The sequence below is a fragment of the Lepidochelys kempii genome, chromosome 6 (genome assembly GCF_965140265.1).
Source record: "Lepidochelys kempii isolate rLepKem1 chromosome 6, rLepKem1.hap2, whole genome shotgun sequence".
Classification (NCBI taxonomy): Eukaryota; Metazoa; Chordata; order Testudines; family Cheloniidae; genus Lepidochelys; species Lepidochelys kempii.
In genome coordinates, this window is record NC_133261.1 from 60,580,146 (window position 1) to 60,597,622 (window position 17,477).

A 17,477-nucleotide genomic window follows, 5' to 3' on the forward strand; every position below is an offset into this window, starting at 1 on the left:
GGGGTCTCCTGGCACTGGGGTAGAAAGGGTCTGGCAGTCCAGGTCTCTTCCCGTGCTTTGTCTGCGTACCTTACTTGCTGGGGGGTGGGGGGTGAAGGTGTAAATTACCCCAGACCCCCTCTCCTCGGGAGCTGGCCCAATGTCTTTACCACCAGGTCTTGTAATGGGGTTCAAGCCAGCAGGCCTGGGGCTGGGAGCAGGCCGAGGACAGACAGACGGGCAGTTTCTTCCTGCCCCAAGGCCGGGCGGCCCGGGCCAGGATTCGCCGCTGGAGCGCGGCTGGGCTCCTGCTTTTGTTGCCGGGCCTGGCTCTCGGCCAGGGGGGCGGAGCCGGCGAAGTTTGGGCTCGAGCTACCTTTTGTTGTCAGCTGGGAGCGACGTCAGGGGCCGCTGCGCTCCGCGAGGTGGTGTCCACATGTGACCAGCTGAAACTAGTTCTGAAGACACAAAGGGAAGGAGCTGGGGAGCGCGGCGGCGGCGGGGCAGCGAGCGATTAACCCCCGGGAGCCGCGCGGAGACCGAGCACCGGAGCAAAGCTCAGCGCCCAGACAAGTAAGTGCGGAGCCGGAGCGCAGGGCGACGCTCCCCCGCTGCCGGCGGCTCCTCTGGGTGGCGAACGCGGCTCAGAGCCGTGGGCAGCGGCCCCCGGGGCGATGCTGCCCGGAGTCTCGCCGCAGCCCGGGGCCCGGGACAGGTTGCTGGGGAACATTGATCCGCGCCGGAGGGGAACGCTCCTTCCCGGGCGAGGGGCTGCCCGGGGGGATCCTCGCAGGGGCTGTCATCTGCCGGGCACGCTGGGGCCACCGCGGTGCATCTAGGAAATGGGGGGAAAGGGGTGGTGTCTGCCCAGCCCCCTCCGCACAGAAAAGGGGGATCTGTGCCCCAGCCCCTCCTGCCAGCCTGAGAGCCGCGCATGGCCGGCCGCCAGGACACCCCCCTGGTGGGCACCTTAGCAGTGCCCGGTGCCTCAAGGAGGCAGAACCCTGTCACTGACTCGCTGTGTGACCTGGGGCAAGTCCCTGCGCCGTGCCTCAGTTTCCCCACCCCTAACAAGGGGCCCTCGGTCTTCCCTTGGGGAGGCGAAGGTGAAGTGCCTGCCCTCTGCCCGGCTGGACTCAGGGTTCCTCGGACTACCGTGCCTCCGTGTCCAGCCCTGATCCCGCGGCTAGGGCCCACCAAGCACATTCCCGGGGGGGAGCTCGCTCGGATCCGGCACCCCGACCCCCTGCGCGGTTCATCCCCAGCTCTGGCTCGTGGCCCCTCTCCAGCCTGCAGCGGAAGGAGGCGAGGCGGCTCTTTCTCCCCCTGCTGCGGAAGGAGGAGCAGCGCTAGAGCGGGACTCCGCCACACCGGGGCTTTCCAGGAGCCCCGCTCCGCAGGAAGAACCCCGCCCCGGGGCCGGCTGCAGCCCAGTCTCACCCTCCTGCCCTGCTGAGCCCCCGCCTCTCCAGCATCTGGGGGGAGGGGGGCGGAGGGTTCGGGGCCGTGACCCCCCCCCATCCCGAAGGCTCAGGGGTGGGCTGCTGGGGCCTCTGTTCTGTGTTAAATTCCAACCCTGGCCTTGGGCTATCAGGCTGGCCCCCAGGAGCTCCCTTGCTGGGCTGAGTTGAGGGCTGTGGGCGTGGGAGGAGTGTGGGGCCCAGGAGAGTCCCTGCCGGCTCTGGGCACAGCCCCAGTTCTCACAGTCCCTGCAGCGCCTCCTCCTGCTCTGCTGGCTGCGGCTGCCCGCCTGGTGTGTGCCTCCCATCCTCTCCAGCACCTGCACTGGCTCCCCGGCCTTTGCTTGGGCCAGTGACACATCACCTCCTTAAAACCGCCCATGGACGTCTCCAGTCAACCACCCAGACCTTGCCTCTCTCCTCCCTGTGCTCCTCTAGACAGGCCTCCCCCTCTCTGTCCCCTCACGTGCTCCCCACCCTCGGTGGGTCGGTCGTGCAAGAGCCTTCTTCTCTATACCACCTGGAGCAGCCTCCCCTCTCCTAACTCCTGCTCTGCTAACACCCTCCTCCCCCCCAGGGTGGGGCCAGTCCCCAGAGATTGCTAGCTGTGACCAGAGGCCTATATAGTGACAGGCTCCCACTAGGTGCCTAGGTGAAAGGTCGGTGGAGAAGAGGAGAGGGCTAAGAAATCAGTTGCATGGGAGGCCCCAGCACAGGTGTCTTGAAAGGCAGGATCAGAAGCAGGGGAGGGAATCTAGCCCCACAGTGTGGAAGCTGCAGGACGGCCAGGGAGCATGAGGAGGGAGCTACAGGTTAACTACAAGGAGGAGGGGGTAGCTTGGATGGTGAAGCTCAGACAGAAATGGCCCAGGAAGCCCTTGGGTGAGTAGGGAGTGCTGCTCTCCTGCACTTTGTTGAGAAGAGGAAGGGGAGAGAGCAGCAGAATGAGCCGGGGAAGGCGCTGCCCACACGAGCAGTAATGGGGGAGCAGGAACCAAAGGGCACTAGAGGGAAGGGATGATTGCAAACTGGCAGTGCTGGAGGAGGCGGTGCTGTTATGGGTGCCCTCGTGAACTGGGGCCAGATAAAGAGAAGGCCGTGGATTCCTTTGCCAGGTGGTGGTTGGGGGAGAAAGTTCTCACCAGATTGGCAGGGGGAGCAGGAGAGGCAGAACTTTGGGGAGATTCTGGGAGGGCATCTGTAGAGTCTGTGAGGAGTCTCCTGGGGCTGGATGGCTATGGAGCTGGGGCACTGCCCGTGTCTGGATCTGCAGGGGAAGGCGGGGTCCTTGGGAAGGGGAGGTTGGGCTGTGGGGACAGTTCTCTGTGCAGAAGGAGGTGTTAGAGTGACCTGACAACGCAGGGGAGTGAGGAGAGCTGGCAGCTGGGACACTTTCTGCTTCATTCTGCAAAATCCAAGGAAACCCAAGAACGGTGCCGCCCCATCTCCAGGGAAAGGACTGAGCATAACTGGGGAGAAAACAGCCCATAGTGATACAGTCTCACACTACAGAGCAGCTGCCACCCAGTCCAAGGAGATGCTTAGTGGGGAGGAAGGAGGGGTCAAGGCAACAAGCCTGAGAGGGTGTGGAGGGAGAGGCCGGGGGTGCTCAGAGGAAGAGAATGGCATGGAGACATCCAGAGGGATATGACTATTGAAGGGGAAGGATGTCTTGGAGGGGAGGAGAGGGGAAGGGGGGTGGCGGCGTCAGAGCAGGGGGCTGGTCTAAGCATGGTAGAGAGGTCAGTGGCCTTCCCTGAAAGGGCCATCGGCAAGGAGCAGCGGGGCAGGGCAGATTTAGCAGGAGGTGCATGTGATGGATGGGTAGGCAGCCAGCCTCCCCAGTCTCCCTCCCTGCTGCAGCTTTAACCACAGACAGCCAGGCTCCTGCAAGCCAGGGCTGAAGGGGAGTCTGTGGAATGAATCAGCCCATCCCTGGTGATAGGGGGCAACAGGCAACCCGTCCCGACTCAGAATAGGCGTTTTTCCCTACCACAAAGGGCAGGTTATCATGGTCCTCGGAGAAAGCTGAGTAACTCCAGACAGTTGTGCTCTCCCCCTGGCCCCAGGGCATTAGGGTACCAGCCCCTTGTTACATATAAGGAGTCCATGGGGAAGGTTTAGCATCCCCTGCCCTGATTCCCTCCTGTACCGAGATCCTGGCAGGGAGGATGTGCTGCTCCCGTCCCTGGGGAATAAGAGCTGCTCAGCTCTAGGGAAAGCACCAAGGTTCCAAAGGGAGGGGGCGGTGGTTAACCCCCTTCTCCCCCTGCCCTCTGCTTCACAGACTCAGAGGCTCTGCTGTCCGACCCAGCTGCAGTGTGAGTCAAGCAGAGGGGTCCCCATGTTGAAAGCAAGGGGTGCAGATAGGATTAGCAGCAAAGCGATGTCCCTCCCTCCCTAGGGTCTCTCAGGACCTTTCCAGGCAGCAGCAACAGGAACCAGGTCTAGTGGCTGCAGAGGGAGCAGTCAGGCTTCAGGGGCAGGGAAGTTTGCAGCTGCGCCTGCTTCAGGAGTGGTAATCGCAGCTGGCCTTGCCTTGCACAGAGTGCAGCTCAGATGGGGTCCCAAGACCCCTCATGATTATGTTTTGCATTTCGGATCCCATTCCAATATCACCCAGAGGGCTGAGCCAAAGTGTGTGAAATCCTTGGCAATGGGAGATGCTGTCAAAATCTGTATAAACTCTCACAGCTCAGCCGGCTTGGGAGAGAGCAGGCATGGGGGATAGGTACCCTGGATTTGAACATCTGAGGAGCCGAACAAATGTAACCAGCCAGCAAGGGGGCAGGAGTCAGTTGCAAAAAGGACCAACAGTTTTGCAAGCACATTTCAAGTCATTTTCATCTGGAACTGGAACCATCAGGGGGATTGAAATTATTCTGAGCATTTTTGATATTTTAGTTCGCTCCCTTTCTCCACAGAATACCATAGACTGAATAATGGCCAGAACTGATCTCCAAAGGTTGGGTTGTTCTTTTTTCTTTCCGACTCGGGCACAGGGATGGAAAGTGACTTGCACAGCAACTCAGTAGTAGAGCTTGGCACAGAACTCCTTGCTCCCTAGGCCAGGGCTTTAGCCAAGCCTGTCCATACCCTGCCCTGTTTTTCTTGTCTGTCCTACACTTGTCTGTCACTGGGTCAGCATTCTGAAACTAGTGTTTAGCTGCTGCCCCTGCAAGGGGAGCTCACACACAGAGTTCTGGTAGGTCACGCTGAAATGAGGACTCTTGTTTTGTTTTTGGAACTGTTTCCTGGGGGTTTTGCTCACAGGCAAAGGACAGGGTAGTGCATCCTGCCTCCAGAAGTTGGAGGACATGCTTACTGTGCACCAGGGAGGGCAGTCACGCCGGTGTGGTATCCCAGACAGCAGTCATGCCGATGTGGTATCCCAGCTGCAGAGGAGAAGGCTCTCACACCATACTGGGGAGAAGCTGTGGGACATAGCAGAAAGGAGGCTGGTACTAGAAGAGCAGAAGAAACAAGGAGACAAAGTTCATGATGTAGAATGGACTAAATCCATGAGGAGTTTTAAAAGTAAGGACAGCCAGTTTGCAGTGAGCAGCCAATAAAGAGGGCTGCAAGTATTGGAAGCTGGAGAGGAGGGAGCTGCATTAGCCCAGGCCAGAGGAGATGGGAATATCACCCTAAGCAGACTGGAGGCTGTGTTACACAAGGTCATGCTGTAGAGGTGGGCAGAGGATAGCCCAGGGCCAAGGCAGAAGCAGAGGTTACAGAGTGGAGGTGAATGGGAGAGTCAGAGTAAAAGGGGAGATAGTTTGAAGGTGCTGCTCTGAGGGCCCAGTAGGAAATTGGATAGGGCACTGTCTCTGGGGCAGCTCTTAGTTACCTTAGTCCCATCCACTCCCAGCAGGAGGTGCTGTAGAGAGTAGGGCAGGAACACAGGCTGTGGGGAGCTCCTTTCTACTCCAGTCCCATCCACTCCCAGCAGGAGGTGCTGTAGAGAGCAGGGCAGCAGTGTTGGCTGTAGCAAGCTCTCAGCCTCTGCCTCCGGAAGGTGGGCTGTTCCATCTCGTTCTCAATGCTGAGCACTTGTCCTTGCAGCCTCTTTGAGGAGAGTGTGGTGGGAAGGGGCTTGAGCTGTGTTCTGGCTGGCCCTGGGCTCCCCAGGATAATTCCCAGCTGAGGTGGGGAAAGCGGAAGGCGGCTCTCGTCCCCTCAGCTTTGCCTTCAACCAGCCGGGCTGTGTAATTCTCTGTGACAGTTCAATTCAGAGTGAAGCCGAGAGCTTCACAGCAACGGACACACAAAAGGTGAGTGCACTGGAGCCTGAATAACGAACGGAGCTGCTTTCCCCAGCGTGCTGCCAGGGTGACCGTGTGGGGGAAGGGAGCAAAAGTTGACCCAGTGTTTCTCCCTCCACGCTGCACCCAGTGTGTCCCCTCCTGTAACAGGCCTGCAGGGAGGGTCTCACACAGCAGGGGCAGTTGATTCACTGGAGCCAGGGTGGGTGTGCCGCCATCACACTGGGGAGCTGCCTCGTCAGAAGCAACAGTGAGAAGGGGTGTGCCATGTTTCCCTGGTTTCCTGGGGCTTGTAGGTGGGGGAAAGGGGCCGACAAGTGAATAGCCTGGCAATGCACTTGGTACAGGGCAGAAGGTGAAGCCAAGCAGAGCTGCGCCCCCTGCATATGGACCTAGTGGGGAGCATCACATCTGCAAACGCATTGGCTCCAAGCAGCTGTAACCTTAATGCTCAGCTAGTCTAATCTCCTCCCCTCCTAGTACCCAGATTTCACCTGCTCCCTGGGTTGGCAGTTACCATTCCCTGTATAGGGGTTTTCTCCCTCTTCTGCACAAACTGCCTGGGGCCTGTCCCCTCCTGTTTAAGCTCCAAGCCTGGGTGAGGTGTACAGGATTTGTAATGGAAAGACTGGGGCCTGGCCTTCCAGAATGGGACAAAGTCTGGTGTGGGAGCTATGGTCCTCTCCCCTTTGATCTCTGCTGTACTTGAGACGCTGTGGACCCACAAATCCAGCTGGCTCAGCACCTCTAAGAATCAGGCATCACTTTGGAAAATGGGGCTGTTAATGACACAATTTCCAGGGCAACCTCTGCTTGACACTCTCTTCCCCCTCACCCCATCTCTTCAATCAGAATGATGCTGCATGCTAAAAAAGCATCTTGAGCAGTAGCTTAGTGCAGTCCCTGCTGCCTTGATCTTTCTGCCAGCTGGGAGCCTGGACTTCAGTTGCAACCTGTCTGGCTCCCCATGGTGGTGAAGTTGTGCCTGTTTATTTAATGTGCATGTTACCCTCTGGCATTGCCACCCACCAACCCCTTGGTATTGGCCCTCGGTGGGTGTGGGGGAAGTTGGCATTGTCACTGGCTGTACCAGCTCCATGTGTCTATTGCTGTCCTTCACTGAACTGCCACCAATGGGGAAAACATCAGAGGAATTCTTGTTGGTCATGGGAAGAGCAGGTGAAAAGCTGTTGCCCATCCCGCCGCTGCCAGGACCTGGCACTGCTCTGCCAGGGCCCTTTGTTCACACCCACAATGCTGCCGGATCGATTTCCTGGAGCTATGAGGAGGGGACAGATGCACTGATGTCAGCAGCAGCTCAGACCCCACCAACGAAGGGACAGCTTTCTGCAGAGAGGGCTCCAGAGCCAGATTTCAAACCCATCAGATGCAGGGGCATCTGGGCTTAGGGTTCAGCTTACAGTGGAAACGGGTGAGCTGGGGAATTCTGAGTCTGGATTCTGGGTCCCACCCTCCAGGTCTCTGATTTGGGGTTGGACCCATTTCTAGCCACCTTATTTACTGGAAACTAACAGGGTGTAGTGAGTGGGGGGAGAGTCGAGTCACTGACCTGCCCACGCAGGGACACTGCGCCTCTGACTGCAACCCTGGCCAGGGGCCCTCTCAGAGAAGTCAGCAGGTGTGGGGCTAAAGTAGAAACTAAGCCAACTTAACAAATGTACCCACTGCTCAATAGTGCAAACACATGCACGGTCCCAGTGTGCACATACTCAGTGCATACACGCTCCCCCATCATGCATCCACAGATGCATGACACACACACACTCTCCCACTGTGCACAGGTTCCTCCATTGCACATTCAAACACAGAGGCATGTGCACGCACACATGTAACACTGACAGACCTCGGTCGCTGGCGGGCAGGATCGAACCTGGGACCTCTGAAGGTCAGGGCAGGAGCCTCTACTGCATGAGCTAAAAGCCAAGTAGCTGTTAGCTAAGGCTGTAGAGCAGACTCATTTTATCTCTCTCTTTATCTGGTCTCGGTGCCGCTAGATGGGACAGAGCACCACACCCAGGAAATGTGTGTGTTACATATGCACAACTCCTACTTCCATTTCTCCCCCTTCCCTGCCCCTTCTCCCCCCCCCCAACCACACACACAGACTGGCCTTCTGCATCCATGGTCCCTTTGTGGCGATATGGTAATGGGCTGACATTAAGGGAGCCAGCAGGGGGAGCAGCTTCACTTCTAAAGCTCCACATGAGCTCCGCATTGTGTGGGGTTTTTTTAATCTTCTGTTTTAGTTCTCAAAAACCGATGGTCATGATTTTTTTCTGCCCTGGATTCTTTTGGAGCCGGATAAAGGTTCCATGGCAGCTGCCGTCCCCGCAACGTCAGGGATCTTTGGCGTGGGCGAGGTGGCCTGCTGGGCGCTGGATAAAAGAGGCACTGGGAAATGTGGGCATGGAAGGGGGCTGGGGAATCACTGGGGATGGGGAGTAGGGAGCAGGGCCTCATTACTGCCAGCAGGCAAACGGGACAAACAGCTTTCCAAGGGCCGGAGCGGCACAAATCCCACCCTCTGGCGGATTGGCTTTCCCAACCTCCTCTTGGCTGCTCCTGGTTTGAAGCTGGGGGTGGGGATTGTGATGTTAATGTGCTGACCCACACCCTGTACCAGGAGGCCTGAGCCCTCTTCTCATCCTGATACTCACCGGAAGGGGTCCCACCAGCAGAGGGGGGACAGAGAAGGTGACTCCAGAGAAGCTGAAAAGCGGGGCCCAATCCTGCACTTTCCCACCACCGTACGTCAATGGGGGGTGGGGGGGTGAGAAAGGATCAGGCCCAAGTGTTGTGCAGAGCTAAGGGCCTTCTCTGAGTTGCACACAGAGCCTGGTTTTTCACATGGCTACAGCAGAGCCTGTAGAGCCCAGGAGAAGAGGTCAGGAGTTCAGCTGCTTCCACAGCGAAACTCGACCCTCTGTACACAGAGGCATATAAAGATAGTTACAGCTTTGTGGTCATCCATGATCCTTTCAGGGTGGGCTCTGCATGTGGCTGTGAGTTGCTTCCTCACCAGGCTGGTGTGGACAAGCTTTGGCTGGTGCCTTTGGCTTCCCCCTCCTTTTCACTCTGCGGTCTTCTTCACCTGGAAGCCAGCTAGGGTTGCCAGTTTTGGTTGGACATATTCCTGGAGGTTTTGTCATGTGACATAATCTTGAATTAACAATTAATCTTCGACTTCTGGAGTTTCCAAGACTGTCCTGGAGGGTTGGCAACTTAAAACCAGAGTCTGCTCACATCTGGCTGGTGACATACCCATCCAGATGTGCCTTCCTAGCTAGTTCAGGGAGGAGGCGACTGCCTTTTGATGTGAGCAAGATCTTGGGATTCCCAACGGTTTGTCTGCATTTAGCATATGAAGGCCTTCCCCTCCCCCTGCCTGCCCTCCCCCACCCAGGTGCTTCTCCACTAGGAGCTGACTTTCCTCTTTGTTTGTGCCTGTGGACCCCTGAAAGTCAAATCCCCTCAGGCCCCCTGCTCCTGGTCCAGGTGGGGCTGGGGTGGCAGCATTTAGACTACACTGAGTTCCCAGAGGGAGAGGCATATGGTTGTGAGGTAGGGACATGCATGCTGGACCCACTGCCTCATGCCCGTAGGCCCAGTATTGAGGTCGCTGGGGAGCTCATTATTGGGGGGGGGGGGGAGCTCCTCCTCCTCACACGCCAAGCTAGAGGGCTGGGCTGGACAGGGTGTCTGGGGTCACCTTATCCACCCCTCACTCTGTAGTGGGACGGACGCACCCCTCCTTCCTTCATGCACCTCTGTAACCAGAGGTAGCATCTATTTAAATATGGCTGCAGCCACCCCACTGTGAGCACTGACCATCCAGCTTGGAAGGGGAGGATTGGGGTGGGAGCTGGATTGCACCATGGACTCTCTGCAGCCTCTGTCTATGTCTGAATGTCCCACAGCCTGGAGGGCTTGTAAGTTGGGGACACACACAGACTGGGGAGTCTAGCCCTGTCACACTCACCGTTTGTTGGTCTCTGGTGGGAAGCCAGCCACACTTCCCTCCAGACTACAATGGCTGTCTGTGTCCCAACCCTGTCCCTGAGGCTGGCTTAGGAACCCCCCGAATGCTGCAGCTAGGTGAGGCTCCCACTTGACACACAGAGCCCTAGAAAGGGCCCTGACCCCCCTCCTGCTAGGCCAGGCCAAGCAGGGGCTGGTGGAGCTCAGAGTGGTAGCCTCTCCCCCATTTCCTGTCCCTTGGTCCCTCCTCCAGCCCTGGGCTTCGCCTAGGGAAGAGAGATCTCTGCTCAGAGTTTGGGGCTGCATATGTTTCCAGCTCTGTCCTGCAGAGGGGGCTGCACAGCCCCAAGCCAGAGGGACTGAAATCTCTGGGACCTGGGCCACCATAAGCCCAGAAGAGAGTGACTCAGACACCCTCCCCTGAGCCCATGCAATCCTGCCCATCAGTTCCAGAACCCTCTTTCCCTCCCCACCATCAACCCCATGTCCCGCTCCTCACATGTGCCATCCCTCACACCTGGGTCTTCCCCCTCAGTGCACAGGCTTGGCTTTCTGTGCTGATATATTTCCCTTCTTCCCCGCAGAATGCAGGTCCGTGGGTTCTTCCTCCTCCTGGTGCTGATCCTCATGGCTGCAGCCTCTGAGGCTGGTAAAAACAAGAAAGGTGAGGGGCAAACTCATGGCTGCTTAGGAAGAGAACTCGTCCCTCACCCTCTGCTCCGTGGGGCTGGTTATGGGTGGGGTCAGGGGATGTTCATGTCCCTGGCTGCAAGTGAGGGAGGGCAGAGTCCCTGTCTATGGGACCAGCTGCAGTTCTGTATCCTTCAGAGTGACTGCCTGCTCCCTCCTCTGCACTGCAGACAAGGTGAAGAAGAACGGCTCCGAGTGTGAGGATTGGCGCTGGGGGCCTTGCACCCCAAACAGCAAAGACTGTGGTGTGGGCTACCGCGAGGGGACCTGCAAGGAGGAGACTAAGAGACTCAAGTGCAAGATCCCCTGCAACTGGAAGAAGGAGTTTGGAGGTGAGTGCACAGCCCCATCCCAGAGACACTCACCAGAGGTTCAGAGGGCCACCAGCTTCCCATGGCTGTGGGAAACTAGCAGGACTTTTGTCCAAAAGCTGGAGTCTTTGTGGTTGTTGTCCTGTTAACATATGGGAGCCCCAACATTACCCTTCTCAAGGACCTACAAGCAAGCAGCCAGCCAGGAGCCCAAGTGTGCACCTATGACCTCACCTTCCACTACCTTGCACCCAATGTGCTCATGTATCTGTGTCTCATATAGAGCTTGCATGTCCCGGTTTGCAATGGTCTGGTCTGGCCCTTCCTACCTGGCAGAGGATTGCCTGGTGAACATGTAGTTTCTGCAGACCACACCTTTGTTAAAAGCTGGGGTGGCCACAAGCTGCACAGTGAACACTCCTGGGTTCAGCATATCTCCTGTGAGATAGGGTCTCTTTCCCTGCCGAAAGGAAAAGAGCAGTGCGTTGTTGGTGCACTGCAATGGAAGAAAGGCTAGACACAAGTCAGGTTAGCTCTGCCATAGGAGCAGTAGCCATTGCTGAGCTCTCCACTTCCCAGAGAACGTAGGGCACCTGGTCAACAGGAATTTACTACAGGGGACGGGGCAGGCTGAAATGAGCAGAGACTAACCCTTGCTGGAGGGTTCCAAATTCAGCTGCTGCTACTGGAGTCCATTTGGGAAGGCCCTTGCAGTAAAGGTTCTGCAGGCCACATTAGGCCCTTGGTGACACCTAGGGATATCAGGCTGTATGGGCCATTGATCTGACCCAGTGCAGCAGGGGCAGGTTAGATAGACCAGTGGTCTGATGCAGAATGGGGTTCACCGGACGGTCTGACTCAGTAGTACCACACAACCGATCTTTGCTTTACACTTGCCCGGCTTGTGAGTCCTGCTTCCCTTCCCAAAAGTTCAGACCTGGTGATCCCTGAGCTTTTCTTGCCAAGCCCCCTCTGAAACTACATGATAGCTGGTGCTGCGATCTTCAAAGTTTGAGCTGCCCTCCAGCTGCCTAACTTGTGCCTCACCATTTGGGTATCAGGCCTTTTGGAATGGCCTGTTTGTTTGTTGAGGCAGCCCCGTGAAGAACAGAGTTCAGGTGTCAAGTCCCCATGAGGGAGCATGAGAGCTGGACAGATGCTATCAGGATGTTGCATCCGTGTGACACGGGGCAGTAGTGGACCCACATGCTGCATGTAGCCGGGTGCTGTTCACTCAAGTGGGATGACCCAATGCCTTGCAGGGCCTGAAGAGGCAGTGTGATTGCTAGCTGGAGCCATGTGAATGCAATACCAGGCTGTCCGATCAAGCAGCATGAGCATTGTTTGGCCACCAGCCCAACACTGTTCCCGGGGCTCCTAACGGGCTGCCATTTACTCTGGTCCCTGCATGGAACTAATGGCTCCAACCTCTCTTCCAGCTGACTGCAAGTATAAGTTTGAGAGCTGGGGCGGGTGCGATGCTGCCACAGGTCTAAAGGCCCGTTCAGGCACCCTGAAGAAAGCCCTGTACAATGCCGAGTGTCAGGAGACCATTCAAGTGACCAAGCCCTGTTCTCCCAAGACCAAGTCAAAATCCAAAGGTCAGTCCCCACCACTAGAAATCCTCATCCCACCTCTGTGTGGGAAGAGCCGCTGTATGTCAGGTGCATGACACATTCAAGAGGAATGCAGCCGTCTAAGCTGGTCTGTCTGGATTGTACTTCCAAGGGTAACACTGCCGAGTGGTGCTGGTGATTCATTAGGAAGGGCTCTGAGTCAGTACTGACCCTGTGTGCTGGCAGGGTCTGCGGAGCTCTCTGCAAATGCAAGAGTAATCTGTTGGAGGAAACAAAACGCTGAGGTCCTGGATACATGGTCTCCTTAAGACCCTGGTTCTTTTCACAAGAGCTGGGTTGTTAACTCTACCTTGGTGAAATTCCTATTCAGATCATTACATTCCACAAGGCTCAAAATCCCACTGCAGGAGTCTTTAGGTGAAATCCTGTCTCCACTGGCAAAACTCCCATGGACTTCAGCAGAGCCAGGATTTCACCCTGTCTCGCTCCCTTACATAACTGGTGTGTTGCATCGCAGTGCACCCTATAGAGAGTTACATTTCAATGGGGCTTAAGCAATTTCTGCTTATAAAATCTGAGAGGCATTTTGGGATCCTTCAAGGTGTGAAAGGCCCCCAGTCCATTCTCGCTGCTGGTCATTAAAGGGTCTTGATACAGTTTGCTTGTGCCCACTGGAGTCAAAGCTGTAGCTGGGAACTTCCAGCTGGGCTTGCCGTCTACTTTCAAGTGCAATCCAGTGTATATAAATTACTGAGCTGGTACCCCAATGCCCGGGCAGGCCTCACTCTGTGATTGTGACAGGACATGACCAGTTGTTGGATATTCTCCCCAGCTATTGCCCTTACAGCCCTTCCTAGTCACTACACCCGCAAAACATAACTGAGTTTAGTGCAAATAATATGATGCCTCCTGATATGTCAAAGAACAGAAGGTCCAGGTGATCCACCAGCAGATGGTAGCACCACATGGGATGGCAAGCATTGTACCCACTGAGCAGAGACTTTACAGGCAAGTGCACTGACTAGCAGGGTGCACCCTCCCTTGGTCCTGGCTGGATTCACTGCAGCTGCCTGGCTTATGTGCCACTGCAGCCAAAACCCAAGCCAGTGGCATGCAGGCAGCTTTGTAACAGGTGAGCTACAGACATGCTGAAGTGACTTCTCCAGATACAGCAGGGTCGGTAAGGCAGCAGATGGGGGTGTCCCGCAGATGCACTAACTCATGTCTTGTTCCATTGTTCCAAACAGCCAGGAAAGGGAAGGGGAAGGACTAGAAGGGACGGGCTGACCCTCCCGTCTCCTAGACACGGTGCCTGAACCCATCTGGACATACACCACTCGGCGCTGCAGCATGGCCCCCCCGCTCGGCGATGTTTTGCCAAATTCCATTCTTCCTCCTCCCCCAACTTCATCCTTAACTGTGATGCCTTTTTTAATCACTAGTTGTGTAGAGACCAAATCCGCCCTTGCCCGAAGGAGGTGCTGTTTACCTTCCCCGTACCCACTCTGTGCCACTGTCTGGCGCCTTTTTTGGACCCCAGTGTTCCCTTCTCTGCTTCTGTTTTCAGCTATTCAGTGCGATGCGCGTGGGGCGCTCTGGGCTGGGAGCAGCTGGAGCCCTTCACATTTTTGGACCCTTTGTTGGAGCTCAGTGGCCTTTGGCACATCTCTGGGACGCTCGTGACCTGTCTGAGTCACAGTGGTGCTTTAAGGAAAAAGAAAAGCTAACCAGTGAACTAGCAAGTGACCCAGTCACAGAGGGCAGGGATGATGAGAGCAGGAAGGAATGAGCCCCAGTACCCTGCTGGGCTCACATGCGATGGAAACATTTGGAGATGTCTCGTTATTTCTGGTTTCCTTGACTTTGCAAGAGGCACAATGTATGCCTCCCAGCAGTGGTCTGCTGTGTGCCTCTAGCCTCCCCCACTTCACCTGCCTTCGCTCACAAGTTGTTCACCCAAGGACTGGCCTCTTTGGTCATGGTGACCCCTTCCTGCTGCCTGCTTTTCTACCAGCAGGTGCAAACCCAAGGGTCCTGCAGCAACCAGGAAAGAATCTCCCCCAGGTTCATGGGCCTTTCCCTTTTCTCTTCCTTTCCCTTCTGTTTCTTCTAATCCGTGTCTGTGCCGGGGCGCTGTGGCCTCTCCCCGCTTTCCGCTCTCACACTGGTGTTGGGCCAGCCCGCACCACTTTTGGATTTTTTTTTTCTTTTCCAATAAAAGTCTTTAAAAAAACAAACCCACCTCTAGTACCACATTCTGCTTCTGTGCTGGGAACTCTGCCGTGGTGCCAGCCAGGAGAGGCTGTGACATACTAGCTGCAGTGATGGTTACTGCTGGATCAGTCCAGTGGCTGCTGCCTAGCCTGGAAGGTTAGCCAGGGCTCCACTGGGGTGGTTGGGCCAGGTCTCTGTTAAACTGAGCATGACTTACTTGAAGTGAATAAGCCAATAACTGGGTAGGAAAGGGCAAGCAGAACAAGAATTTCAGGTAGGCCAACATGGAGCTGCTATAGCTACCTTTGACACTGCAGCTCTTGGTCTCTACCCATGGGCATGCTGGAAGCAAAGCCTCTACATGAGATTAAAGAGGGAAAGGTGCGGAAACCAGGTAGTTACCAAGGGAGGTGGGCTTGGTTGCAGTTCATGGTGCCAGACTATTGCTTGTTATATTGGAGAAGGGTTCATATTTGAAAGGTTTTCTGGCTTGGCTAAGCATTGGAACAAGTCCCGCACCTCCCCCCTTGGGGAGAAGCATGAGCTGGCTGGAGTTTGCCCTGAGCGCCATTTACTCAGGAACTCTTGAAGTCTTTAGATCGGGATTTGAGGACGTGAGTAACTCAGGCAGAGGTTATGGGTCTATTACAGGAGTGGGTGGGTAGGGTTCTGTGGCCTGTGAAGGGCAAGAAGTCAGACTAGATGATCATGCTGGTCTATGCATCTATGAATGCTGTCTGAGCTTTGTGCTAAGCTGGTAACCTCCCTGCACCCTGACACAGGCCCTTAAAGCTTTCACAAGCCAGGCAACGGTCCAGGGTTCAGACTGGTTTTTCACAGGCACATGGAACAGTGAAGTCCCTGCTCTGATTGTCTAACCCCTGTTACAGCTGGACGGAACCGGCTGGGTTACAATGCTGGACTCCCACCGCCCCAGTCCCGCAGGTGATTAGTTATGGGACTAAACCACAAGATGGTACCCACTACTAGCTAGTCTAGTCACAGCGTCTCCCAGCAGGAGGTGCTGTGGAGAATAAGGCAGGAGCACTTGTTGTGGAGGCCGGTGCTATGAGGAAGCCACGGCTTGTCCAGGATTAGCCACTCCCAGCAAGACTCGGAAAAGCAGCAGCAGAAGGAAAGTAACTGGAGGGGCTGGGTGGGACTTGCTGCCTGACTTGTTCCCATGGCTGTTGTACACTGATTGAGGGCAACATGCTGCTATGAGGGTTCATCTGCAGCCACTCGAGGCAAGGCGAAGCTGCAGATAGACTTGGACTGCCAACAAGAGACTTACTGAGGTGGTGTCAACCTCCAGAGAGCTAGCAACTGTTCATAGGTAAAGGCTCTGGCAGGACAAATGCGTTACAGGGTGCCTCTGCCCCAAGGCCTGTGTTAGCCTCTGCGTGGTGCAAGGCAGAGGGAGGCCTGCCAAGGATTTGGCATATGGCCAAGCCACAAGGGGCTGCTAGTCAGACGTCGCGGCTCCTCTCTAAGATCTCTGAACCCTACAACAGGGGTGGGTTATGCTCTCCTCTCTCATGCTGCTGCCCAAGGGGTCAGAAACCCAGCTGCGCCAAGAGGAGCAGCCCGCAATCTGCTCTAGCATGTCAGTGTGGTTTGCAGATGTCCAATAAGCTGCTGCCATGGTCCTTAGTTAGGCAGAATTTGGATGCCACATCCCCACCTTAAAAGAACAGTGAGTTAAATGCCATCAGCATCTTCCCTGCAGCTAGGTTTGTACTGAACTCAGAGGTACAGCACAGGAACCTGCTCCTCACTGTATCAGTCTGTATCTAACCACTCTGCCCTCCTACCTCCCAGTTCCCATTTGAAGGCAACACATCAGGCGAGTAGGTGAGGAAACCAGGGGGCCATTGGTACCAATGTACCAGATGTTTCCCTTGTGCAAGTATTCTTTAAATCCCCTCACCTCAGTCCCAGCCCAGTGTGGCTCTGCAATTATACTGCCCCACTGAAGAGGCTGGTGCAGTCAGATACGGGTTTAGCTGAAGCCACTGCACCAGTCTAATGGCCCACGTGTGGTTGGAGATCACTGCAGGCAGGGGCCCTCAGGCCTCTAGCCAGAGAGCCCCTCACAGAGAGGGCAGCTGCCTGAGTCCTCCCCTGAACCCTCCCCCATGCCTTCAAGGGAGAAAATCCCAGCCCCCAGGCACCTGTGCTCACTGGCATTCCTCAGCTATCGCAGGGTAATCACTACCAGACCAGCAGGGATGGAGCTGATTGAAAGCAGACCTAAGACGAATGAGAAGTTGCTTGGGCGTATGCTGGGTAAGGCAGCCCCTGGGCAGAGTGTGTGCTGGCCCCACAGGCCCCTCTGTGTTCCGGGGGGGGGGGGGGGGGGCCCTCTTTGCACCACTGATCCCAGACCTGTCCTGCCCACAGTAGGAGGTGTCAGGCCCTGTGACTGAGAAGCCCCAGAAAGCCCCTGATCATAAACCACTGGAACAGGAAAGAACAAATGTAGCTGAACCAATTGACATTCATTTGCCTTAATGAAACAGCTTGTCCCCTTGCCAGCAGAGCCACCCAGCCAGGGCAAGGACCAGATGCCTGACTAGGCCAGCCCCCTAGGAGCCCAAAGCCAATTGCAAAGTCTGCCTTAGTGTCCAAATGCAGTTTTGTGTCACCAATAAAACAAAATGTGCTGTGAAATGGGCATGTACCAGCCTGAACTGCTGCAGCTGTAGCACAAATTGGTAGACCAGAAAACCCCCCCTCCCCTCCCCTCCCCTCCCCCTCAGCTGCCCCACCCCACATGGTGCTGAACAGCGAGACCACAGCTGCAGGCTTGGGCCAGCCTCACATGCAGACCCTCCCAGCCCTGCAAAAGGTGAGTATGAAACAAAGAGGAAAGAAGTAACAACATGGGGCACTGCAGCGGCAGACACACCGGGGAGAGGCCAGATGTGTTCTGGCCAGCAGGAGGTACTGTGGGAAGGAGATCAGGCTCTGTTCCAGGCA

The 17,477-nt window shown here is 56.1% G+C and overlaps 1 protein-coding gene across 1 annotated transcript; it reads left to right on the forward strand.

Annotated features, from left to right (window-relative positions):
• Window positions 1–378: 378 nt before the first annotated feature.
• On the forward strand, window positions 379–14,518 carry MDK (midkine). The gene is made up of 5 exons (XM_073348161.1): window positions 379–552; window positions 10,288–10,367; window positions 10,564–10,725; window positions 12,144–12,305; window positions 13,529–14,518. Exons 2-5 carry the CDS (start codon window positions 10,289–10,291, stop codon window positions 13,552–13,554), a joined length of 429 nt encoding a protein of 142 aa, XP_073204262.1. The 5' UTR covers window positions 379–552; window position 10,288; the 3' UTR covers window positions 13,555–14,518.
• The last annotated feature ends 2,959 nt before the right edge of the window (window positions 14,519–17,477 follow it).